This window comes from Pelodiscus sinensis, chromosome 19 (assembly GCF_052426305.1).
Source record: "Pelodiscus sinensis isolate ZL-2025 chromosome 19, ASM5242630v1, whole genome shotgun sequence".
Classification (NCBI taxonomy): domain Eukaryota; kingdom Metazoa; phylum Chordata; order Testudines; family Trionychidae; genus Pelodiscus; species Pelodiscus sinensis.
In genome coordinates this window covers 914,797-925,715 of record NC_143070.1, presented here as the reverse complement: position 1 = coordinate 925,715, position 10,919 = coordinate 914,797, and the positions used below count along the sequence as shown (strand labels likewise).

Sequence of the window (10,919 nt, the reverse complement as noted above, 5' to 3'; positions counted from 1 at the left end):
AGTCGCTCTGACTGCGCATGCCCAGTCCCAGCGCGCATGCCCAGCAGGCCCCCGGCATGGAACTCCAAGAGACAGCTGATCGCGACGCCCGCCGGACCCGAGGTCGGGGGCAGCCCCTTGGAGGGAGCCGCTGGCAGCGCCCGGCCCGGGGCAAAGCGCGGGGGGGGGGGTCTCTCAGCCCGACACCGGCCAGAACCGGACCCCGAAGCTGAGAGCAGAGCCCAGAATGGCAGAGACCCCCCTGCACCCGGTATCCCACCCCCTCTGCCCGGCACCACGTGTCCCGCCCCCCATCTCCCCCCTCACCTCGTGTCCCACCCCCCTCTGCCCGGCACCACGTGTCCCGCCCCCATCTCCCCCCGCACCTCGTGTCCCACCCCCCTCTGCCCGGCACCACGTGTCCCGCCCCCCATCTCCTCCCGCACCCCGTGTCCCACCCCCCTCTGCCCGGCACCACGTGTCCCGCCCCCATCTCCCCCCGCACCTCGTGTCCCACCCCCCATCTTCCCCCGCACCCCACCCCTCTGCCCGGCACCACGTGTCCCGCCCCCCATCTCCCCCGCATCTCGTGTCCCACCCCCCTCTGCCCGGCACCACGTGTCCCGCCCCCATCTCCCCCCGCACCTCGTGTCCCACCCCCCTCTGCCCGGCACCACGTGTCCCGCCCCCATCTCCCCCCGCACCTCGTGTCCCGCCCCCATACTCTCTGTCCCGCCCCTCCACCTCCACCGGCACCCCGTGTCCCTACCTCCATTTATCCCCCCCGCACCTCATACCCACCCCCGGGCTGCGCCCGACAGCAGCAGCGCCGGGACTATCCTGGCCACCAGGATCGGGCCCAGCTGGGACTTCGCACCTGTTGGAATCCCGAGACCAGCTGCTTCCCCCCCCCCTCGGCGGCCATTGGCCGGGAGGGAAACGCTCCAGCGAATGGGGCGCGCGCAGCCCCGTCGCGTCACCGGTCGCCGGGCAGGACAGGGTGGGCCGGGGAAAGCCAAAGTCTGAGTCTGGATGAGCGCAGCGGGGAGTCCCGAGCTGAGCCCCGCCCACGACCAGTGCATCCCACACAGAGCCCCGCCCCCAGCCCGGAGGCTCCGCCCCCTGCTCTGTGTATCCCACACAGAGCCCAGCCCGGAGGCTCCGCCCCCTGCCCAGTGCGTCCCACACAGAGCTCTGCCCTCTGGTCCCTGCATTCCACAAATAACCCCGCCCCCTTGGCCGGAGCCCCGCCCCCTGTCCCAGCACACCCCCTGGTTTCAAAGGGGGGAGGGCCTGCACAGCTGAGCCCAGGTTGTGGGGACTGGCTGGGGCCCAGGATCAGCTGACCTGGGGTCTGTGGCATTTCAAATCTGCAGCGGGGCGTGGAGCCTGGGCTGGGAGGGAGGGGCTCTGAGCTGACCTGGGCTCCATGCCGCACTGCCCCTTTGAAATGCACAAGAGCTTCTGCTGGGCACTCAAGAGCATGTCAGAGCTGGCACCTGCCTGCAGCCCGGACTTCCCCTGGCCTAGGGCTGTGTGTGGAGTCCTGCATTCCTCCCCTGGCAGGTACAAGAGCCCAGCGGCTCTTAACTCCACTAGTTAATTAACCGCTAGTTACACCCTTAGTTACAACCCATCCCCCACCTCCCCTCACACACCCCAGTGCTCCCTGTGCCCCCCAGCCCCCCTTACACAGGGGAGAGGTTATAACCCATCCCCCACCTCCCCTCACACACCCCAGTGCTCCCTGTGCCCCCCAGCCCCCCTCACACAGGGGAGAGGTTATAACCCATCCCCCCACCTCCCTCACACACCCCAGTGCTCCCTGTGCCCCCCAGCCCCCCTCACACAGGGGAGAGGTTATAACCCATCCCCCACCTCCTCTCAGACACCCCAGTGCTCCCTGTGCCCCCCCAGCCCCTCCTTACACAGGGGAGAGGTTATAACCCATCCCCCACCTCCCCTCACACACCCCTACAAACATCACCCCCCCAGACCTGGACTGTGTGTTCCCAATGGATATCACTCCACCTGGACTGATTTCCTGCCCCCCAGGGGATATACACCACACCATTGTGCCCCACAAGTCGGAGTCCCTCAGTTCGGTATATTGGTGTGATGTGCACGTCGGAATTCCACCTCAACAAATTAACCAACAGTACCTGGGGTCTGGCCAGCCCCGGAGGGGGAGAGAGAGAGTGTTAAATTGGATTAAAAATTAGGCTGCTAAATCGGGTTAAGCATTAGATTTAGACTGTTAATTATTCCATTTAAATATTGCTTTTAATGCCTTTAATGCTTGTGTCATGGCTCCTTCCCCACTCTGGCATGATAAATGCAGCAGTGGGGGCCGGCAAAAGTACCCCAAACCCTTCTCTTTCCAGGCTTTGGTAAAAACTCCCCCCAAAATCTTAACAACCTGGATTTTGGGGATAAAAACTCCACTGCCAGCACCTCAGGGAGAGACTACTTGGGAAAGCTCAGTAAAAACCAGAACACAAAAATTAACCAATACCAGGTCAATAAAAAGAAAAAGAAAACTTTTATTATCACCACAATATTCCTGCTGCATAAGGACTAGATGGAACAGTCACAAAGTAATATTTTCATGGGGGGATCCCCACTAAGTGCACAGACATCAGATCCCATTTCCCAAACCATAAAGCAATAAATGGATTTCTCTAAACTTTACCCCACTTACAGATCGTGAAGAGTCTCTTCTTGGAGCAAGACATGATGTGTCCCCCTCAATAGCTGGAGAGAAACTGCCCGGCCAAAAAAGGGAAACCCCCCAAATTCCACACTCAGGTATAACCCGCACTCGTGTACAACCCGCGGCTTTTCCTGAGTGTGTAGGAAAAGTCTTAGCTAACCCGCGGGTTCTATACGCTAATTCACGGTGATGGCACGTACCAGCTGCCAGCGGGGGGTGGAGAGCACGGCGCAAGCATGCTGGCCGGTGTGCGGGAGGGGACCTGCACCCGTCCCCAGGCCCCGCGCAGCCGCAGCCAGACACAACCCACCCTCCTCCGGGCAGGGGAATGGAGAGCCCCCAGACCCGTGAGTAAAAGTAAACATGTATACCCTGCAGAAGGAGGAGAGGGGAGAGGAGGAGGGGGGGTTGTAAAAACGTGTATAACCTGCGGGATATATATGCTAATTTTCGGTATCTATACATAAACTGCTTTTAAAATTTGCTCCTGAATTATTTGCAATACGCTTGTCAAAGGCGCAGTTTGCCTGCGGTGGGTTTCTTTTTCTGTGAGCCGGTGAGAATACACAGTCGGGAGCCCTGCTGCACGGCTTGACCACCCGTGCGGCAGCTGCACCCTCTTGTGACAGGTGCACCAATGACCTGCCTGCTCACACTCAAACCCAGTCCCGTGGCAGCTGGTGAAACCCTCCCGGACCAACTCCCCTGTCTGGGGCGCTCTCGCGGAATTGCCACTGGAACAGCATCTGCCTCATAAAGACAAACACGCGTGCACCTACACACACACACACTTGTCTCCTGTACACACACACACACACACACACACACACACACACACACACACACACGTCTCCTGTACACACACACACACACACACCCAATACTAAAATACACATTTTTGCTACCCAATGACAGTTTGGGGTCCAGGCCGGCCCGTCTGCCCCTCGGAGCCCCCTTGCCCCAGCCTGGGCCTGCTGGGCTGCCAAAGGGGAGCGGCCTGCTGAGGCAAAGCCGGGGAGAAGGTCCCAGGGGTCGGTGACGGATGGACAAGCTGCAGCAGGAAATGCAAACCCTGCCTTGCAACAGCCTAGGGCCAGCACCCCCGGGGGAACTGGTGCAGCCCCCAGCAGGGAGTCCCCGGCCGAGGGAGTCACTGGGCAGGGACCTGCCGGCCAGCGGGGCAGGGCCACCCCTAGCTCCGGGATCCTGTGCTGCTGTTCTCTGTTCTCAAGGCCGAGCTGGAGGCCGAATCTTCTCCCGGCTTTGCTGTGGGGAGAAAATGGCCCGGAGGCAGCGTTAGCTGGGGGGTAGATTCAGCTCAGGGCTGCCCCGGCCGTGTCCCCCGATGCCCCCCCCGTGCTGCACAGACACCCTGGCCCTGACAGCGGGGCCATGGCCAGGCCACCGGGACAGAGCGGAACAGCCCCTTGCCCGGCCCCAGAGCCCCAGGGACCGGCCTGCTGCCCCCCCAGTGTCCCGCCAAGGCCCCGGTGCATGCTGGGAGCCGGCCGAGCACTGCTCTCGGGGTGACCTTTGGCTGCAGCGTGTTGGGGCCTGGGTTGTGCACCGGCAGCAGGTGGGTCAGAGAATCCGGGGAGAGGTAAAGGGTGACGGCTGGGACGGCCTGGCAGCTCCCACCGGCCCGTGGTCTGTCAGAGCCAGTCACCAGTGCGCAGGCCCTCTGCAGTCACTGCTGGGCCCCTCTGCCCCCCATGGGACCCCCACCATCATGCACTGGGGCGCCCGGGCCCCGTTCCCAGGGGTTACTCACTGGCTGCCGGGGCGTAGCCGGATTCCCGACGGCCTGAAACACAAGCGGGGAAAGGGGGTGAGTGCAGGGGAGCAGGGGGACCCCTCCCCCACGGTGACCCTGACTCCCTCCCCCCGACACAGAGCTCCCCATGGACCCCACGGCCCCTCCCCCAGGCCAGCCCCACCCCGCGGGGCACAGGGCACCCAGCCAGCGACAGCCCAATGGCCCAGCCCTGCAGGAACCTGCTCTCACCTGCTGATTTTCTCCTCCACAGCCAGACGCCGGCCCCTGCGGCTCCAGCCAGACCCAGCGCGGCCAGGACGATGGCGGCCAGGACCCCGGGGGGCACGGGGCCCTTCTCAGGGGCTGTGGGATGGAGAAGGGCTCAGTCACTGGAGGGGGTGGAGGGGTGTCTCTGCTGTAGCAGCCACAGGCCTTGGCCTTGAACTATCCCCAGGGGCCCTGCAGAGACCTGGCCTATGGGGGAGGGGAGAGGCCAGGCTGGGAGGGGGGCAGGGATGGGGCACAGGGGATCGGGGCTCTGCTGGGCTCTGCCAGCCACACACACACCACACAGCAATTGGGCCTTTCCTGTGAAACACTGTTAACTTGTGGAACTCACTGCCCCCGTGGCAATAAAATCTGATTCTCTGAGGGGTCGGCCATTTCTGTGGGTCACATGAATACCCAGCACTAGAAGGGTTCACGTGGACAATGGGCAGGGAGACTGACCATCTTGTGGCTCAACTGCGCCCCCTGCACAGCCCCCCCCCTTACCCCAGACAAGGATGGGCGTGGGCAGGCTGCTGTGCTCCACCCGGCAGGCGTAGCGGGGCCCATCCGGCCGCGGGCCGATCTCCAGGGACGACTGGGTGTGGTAGGTGCCGTCGGCGAGGGGCAGGATCCCGCTGGAGCTCGTCTCCGCCAGGACGTCGCCTCCGTCCCGCACCCAGGAGAGGTGGATGGGACGCGGGTGGAAGCCCCTGGCGCGGCAGGAGAGGGTGACGGGGCCGTGGGGGGCGTCTCTGCGGGACACCGAGACCTCGGGGGGCACTGGGGGGGGACACAGAGCGTGAGTCATGTGGGACAGGGTGAGAGGCAGGAGACACAGGCCCTATAGCATGTCAACAGCCCACCCTCGCTTTAAATCCAAGATACTTTCAAAAGAATTTGGACATACAGCGAAACAACCAAAGTGGGGAATTGTTTCCCTGCGTCTGACTTCCATTTGCATAAATTGGGGGGCGGGGGGAGCTGCGCAACTTATAGTGGGGACCGGGAGGACTAAAAACGCGTCACTTCCTACAAGCATCCACGAGGTTAGTGGGGAAGGGACGTGCACCGGGCGACCGATAGCCGGGGCACCCTCCACTCCCACGTGGATCAGACCTGGTCTGGGCCCGTTCACACTGATCTGAAACTGGAGCTGCTTCATCTGGAAGCTCCAAACAGGTTTTCTCTTTGCAACCTCCTGTCCTGCCCGTCCCGCGCCCCCTTCACCCTCACCGACCGCGGTGCCTTTTGGGGTCCTGCATGCCAAGAAAAGCCACTCGCAGCCCGGAGCTGGGACGTCTCGGCCCGACGAGGGAAGCGGAGGCAGCTGGGTGCCCGGGGAAAGGCCCTGCGGAGTGGGGGCTCCAGGCAGCCAGGGCTGGCTAATAGCCCCTCTGCTCTAATGCCAGCATTGGTCACACTTCACCGCACTTAACCAGGAGGCAGGAGCCATTGGACATGTGGGGAAACTGAGGCACAGAGAGAGCGCACGACAAGCCAAGGTCTCGCAGTAGGACAGACGCAGAGCAGGGCGCAGAAGCCAGGGGGCTGCAGTCCTAGCCCAGCGGCCAATCCACTAGCCCACTCTACCTCTCCCAGCCGTGCACAGTAACGCTCGCGGCTCACTCACCCTGCCGCTCCAGCACGTCCCGTCCCTGCTCCACCAGGCTCCGCAGCGTCCACACGCACTCACGTGCCAGGTACTGCCGGACAAACTGCGTCACGCCCTGGACTGCTGTCTCCCAGCGCTGCTTCTGCAGGACAGCCAGTGGCACAATCGCCACCCACGTGCCCGTCCGGTTGTCGAAGCTGATGAAGTCCTGCCCGTCGTAGGCGTATTGGAATTGCGGGTGCCCGGGGGCCTGGTCGCTAAGGGCACAGCCCACATGGACCTGGTCCGTGTGGAAGCCTGCGGGGCAGGGAGGGAGTTCAAAGCCTGCCCTTCTGCCCTGGCTTGGAAACCCGTCTGGTTCCGCTTCCGGGCAGCGCTGGCTAGGGCAGCCCCCAGCCCCTTGAGGCCCCGATCCCCCAGGGGAGGGAGTCTGGCCAGGCAGCTCTCTTGTGCCCATAGACAGCGGTAATTCTCAGACACTCCCTGCCCATCTGGTTGTGCAGCTGCATCCAGCATCTGATATCTAGGTTAGAGAACAGGTCGCTCCCCCAGAACTGCTGGGGCTTTTCTGGGAGATACCCAGCACCCACAGCCTGTGTCACCCAGGCCTGGGTGGGTCTCAGTCAGAAAGGGATCTAGGGGTCAGAGTGGGCCACAAGCTGAATAGGAGCCAACAGTGAGACACTGTTACAAAAAAAGCAAACATGACTCTGGGCGGCATGCACAGGCGTGTTGTGAGCAAGATACGAGAAGTCATTCTTCCGCTCTACTCTGCGCTGGTCAGGCCTCAGCTGGAGTCTTGTGTCCAGTTCCGGGCACCGCGTGGCAGGAAAGATGTGGAGACATTGGAGAGGGGCCAGAGAAGAGCAACAAGAATGAGGAAAGGTCTGGAGAACAGGAGCTAGGAGGGAGGCTGAAAGAATTGGGCTTGTTCAGTTCAGAAAGAAGAAGACCGAGGGGACATGAGAGCGGTTTTCAGGTACAGCCAGTCCCCGAGTTGCGAACAGTCGACTTACGACCGTTTGCATTTACGACCAAAGCTGTCGTAAATAGCGGACCCCAAGTTACAAACGTGATCTGTGCTTACAAACAGCGCGGTCGTACGCAACTCTATGAGGTTCGACTTATGAACAATCCGAGTTACGGACCAACTGCTTGGTCCGTAACTGGTCCGTAAGTCGGGGAGAGGCTGTATTTAAAAGGGTGTCCCAGGATGGGGGGAGACAAATTGTTCCCCTTGGCCTCTGAGGATAGAACAAGAAGCAATGGGCTTAAACTGCAGCAAGGGAGGTTTAGGTTGGACATTAGGAAAAACTTCCTGCCTGTCAGGGTGGTGAAACACTGGAATCAATTGCTCAGGGGGGTTGTGGAATCCCCATTTCTGGAGATATTTAAGAGCAGGTTGGACAGACACTGGTCAGGGATGGTCGAGACCAGTGGTCCCTAACAATTTGGAGCTGCTGGGCACCAGGGGCGGGGCCGCGCCTACGCCACACTCCTATGAGCCACATGCCTGGGGCCAGCAACCCCATGCACCGCGTGGCCACGGGCGGGGCCACCCATTTTCCATAGCTGTGCGCCGAGAACTGGCACACCCCCATAGCTGCGTGCCCAGAGCCGGCACACCCCCATAGCTGCGTGCCTGGGGGCGGGGCAGCCAATTTGCCACGTGCCTGGGCCCAGGGTGGCCAATTCGCCGCACACCCAGGACCGGCACTCCCCATGCGGCACGCACTCGGGGCACGGGTGACGAATTTGCCGTGCGCCCAGGGCTGGTGCTCCCCAAGCGCCATGCACCCGGGGCGGGGCAGCCACAAGCACTTGGCGGGCTCACACAAATGCCCCCACGGGCGCCATGGCACCTGCGGGCACCGTGTTGGGGACCACTGGTCTAGACAGTTCTGGGTCCTGCCATGGGGGCAGGGGATTGGACTCAATGCCTCCCGAGGTCCCTGCTGGTTCTAGTGCTCTGTGATTCCATCCCTTCCCGCTGGCAGCTGAGTTTCTGTTACTCATGGGGAAGGCTGTTCCCACAAAATGGTTATTTTTGATAGGAAAATGCCAAGGGGCTGGGAAGCGGAGAACTTCTGGGGGGCGGGAGCACAGGGACATTCCTGGGGAGCTGTCTGGGAGCCTCCCAAGATGGACTTTCAGGGATGTTTTGTGCCTGTGGATCCCTCCCGCTTCCCATTTCCCGTCCTGCTTAGTCAAGGTGAAAACACGTCTGGGAATGTCCAGTTTCCCATGGGATGAAAACTCTGATTTCCAGCCCACACTGGCTCTGGGCAGCTCCCAGCCCCGTGAGGGCCCGATCCCTGAAGGGAGGGATTGTGGGTGGGCAGCTCTCTCTCTCGTGCCCATTCACAACCGTCGCTCTCAGACACTCACCGCCCGTCTGGTTGTGCAGCCTCATCCACCTCCTGGTGTCCCTTTCGGAGCCCTCCTCGTGCCCCCAGAACTCCTGGGTCTTCTCCCGGAGATACTCAGCGCCCACGGCCTGTGTCACCCAGGCCTGGGTGGGTCGGACCTCCCGTGTGTCTCTGCTGTAGTGCGCCACCCGCACGCCGTCCAGCCGGGCCACCATGGTGAAGCGGTGGGTCCCCATCTCGTTGATCATCGCCGTGACCTGCACGGCCAGCCGGTGGTGCCCTGTAGCAATAGCAGACAGGTGGAGATGGCAGCCGCTTCCTCCCTGGTCCGGGGGTCGCCAGCCCAGCAGTGGGGAGCAGCAGAGACCTCCCAGCCCTGCCCCACTGCCCTGGGCGAGGGAGGAGCTGGGCTCTGTCAGAGACTCACCCGGCGCGGGGCTGAGAGGGATCAGGAAGGACGATCCCCAGCCTGCACCTCTGAAAGCCGGTGGCCCATTTGGGGGGGGTGTCAGACATGGGGGGGGTTAATTGCCCCTAACGAGCTGCCCCCCCCCGGGCCAATGCTCCAGGAGGGGACGGGAGGGGCGGCCGGGTAGAGTGGTTAGAGGGGTGTAGTAATCAGAGGGCCTGACAGTGGACACTAGGGTAGCCAGGTGTCTGGTATCCTGCCAGACAGTCTGGTATTTGTGCCTGATGTCCAGTAAAAAGAAATCAAAGTGTATGGTGTAGGATGTAGACTCTTGCGTGTTTGAAAAATAAAAATGTTCTAAAAGATGCACAACCCAATGCAAAAGGAGACATGGTGCCGGATGGAGACTGTTTATAATAAAGTTCAGTATTAAACATAGCATGCGTACTCATGGGGTTTTTTTGCTCGACAAATTTTTAGCCTGCGTGTTCGGTATTTTTTGGCAGACCATCTGGCAACCCTAGGGGAGGCTAAATAAAGCCGAGCTAAGCTGTGAGCAAAAGGCAGGTCCTGCCCAGAGACATGTGGCCAGGCACACACACCGCACGCAGCCGAACGGTTATCTACACTGAAGGGAACACAACAGAACACACTGGTGGCGGCGTCTGACTACAAGGGGAACCCGGGGGGCTTGGCTGTGGGGGGCGCTGAGCATACGGCCGGTGTGACAGCTGCATTAGAATCATTTTGCTTGGCCGTACCCAGACTTTTCCCTCTCCGCGGCCTTTTCCTTTCCCCCCCAGCCCATCAGTAACCCCGATGCAGACCCCCCTCACCTCCAGCCAGGCCTCCCCTGCCCCCCCCACTCACCCTCAGCCGGGGATCACCCTGCCCCTGCAGCCCACCCCCCTCACCTCCAGCCGGGCCTCCCCTACCCCCCCACTCACCCTCAGCCGGGGATCACCCTGCCCCTGCAGCCCCCCCCCCTCACCTTCAGCAGGGCTTCCCCTACCCCCCCACTCACCCCTAGCCAGGCCTTCCCTGCCCCCCCACTTACCCCCAGCCGGAGATCACTCAGTCCCCCACACTCACCCCCAGCCGGGCCTCCCCAGCCCCCCAACTCACCCTCAGCTGGGGATCACCCTGCCCCTGTAGCCCCCCCCCCAGCCGGGCCTCCCCCTCCCCCCACTCACCCCCAGCTGGGCCTCCCCTGCCCCCCAACTCACCCTCAACCGGGGATCACCCTGCCCCTGCAGCCTCCCCCCAGCCGGGCCTCTCCTGCCCCCAACCAGGGCTCACAGCCCCCCACACTCCCCCCCAGCCGGGGCTCACCCTGTGCCCCCAGCTCCTGCCCCACTCACCCCCAGAGGCGACTGCAGCCAGGAACCCCCCAGCCAGCGCCAGCAGCAGCCCCCAGGCCATGGCCCGTGGGCCGGGGGGGCTCAGCAGGGAGCAGGGACCCCCCATCAGGGTTGGTGTCTGTCTCCCCGCATCACGCTCACTGTCGCTTTCACTTTCCTGAGTCAGGCAGCAGCTGGGAGCGGCCAACCAGGGCGCAGACAGCACCCCCCCGCCCCCGTCAGCAGTCTCCGGGCAGGCGTGTCCGTGCCAAGTCAGAGAACACGCCGTGCGGGGGGGACCTGCCTGTGCCAGGGAGCTGAGCAGGGCTGCCAAAGTTGGTCCCAAGTGTGCCAGAACCAAAGGAACATACATTTTTTCTAATGTGATCGGTGACTATGACGTCAGTAACCTGGGATCTAAGTTGAAGGTGACAACATTTTCTCTGATTATTGATGAGACGACAGACTTTT

At 62.2% G+C, this 10,919-nt stretch overlaps 1 protein-coding gene across 2 annotated transcripts; it reads right to left on the bottom strand.

Moving 5' to 3' along the window:
* Window positions 1–2,498: 2,498 nt before the first annotated feature.
* On the bottom strand, window positions 2,499–10,676 carry LOC149522012 (class I histocompatibility antigen, F10 alpha chain-like). Of its 2 annotated transcripts, XM_089771662.1 has the most exons (7): window positions 10,470–10,675; window positions 8,719–8,979; window positions 6,349–6,627; window positions 5,223–5,498; window positions 4,698–4,811; window positions 4,464–4,496; window positions 2,499–3,958 (listed from the first exon to the last, which is right to left on the bottom strand). In XM_089771662.1, the coding sequence occupies exons 1-7, from the start codon at window positions 10,573–10,575 to the stop codon at window positions 3,885–3,887; spliced, it is 1,143 nt and encodes a 380-aa protein (XP_089627788.1). In that variant the 5' UTR covers window positions 10,576–10,675; the 3' UTR covers window positions 2,499–3,884. The 2 variants fall into 2 exon arrangements, with proteins under 2 accessions (XP_089627788.1, XP_089627789.1); XM_089771663.1 differs by lacking the exon at window positions 4,464–4,496 and having other exon boundaries at window positions 10,470–10,676.
* Between the last annotated feature and the right edge of the window lie 243 nt (window positions 10,677–10,919).

What these genes read in the sequence shown, in the direction of transcription:
- LOC149522012 (XM_089771662.1), bottom strand. Translation starts at nt 10,575, where the DNA reads ATGGGGGGTCCCTGCTCCCTGCTGAGCCCCCCCGGCCCACGGGCCATG. An exon ending in GCTGCACAACCAGACGGGCG is followed by an intron (nt 6,628 to 8,718) that starts GTGAGTGTCTGA and finishes CCTGCCCCGCAG; the next exon opens with GCTTCCACACGGACCAGGTC. An exon ending in GTGGAGGAGAAAATCAGCAG is followed by an intron (nt 4,497 to 4,697) that starts GTGAGAGCAGGT and finishes CTTGTGTTTCAG; the next exon opens with GCCGTCGGGAATCCGGCTAC.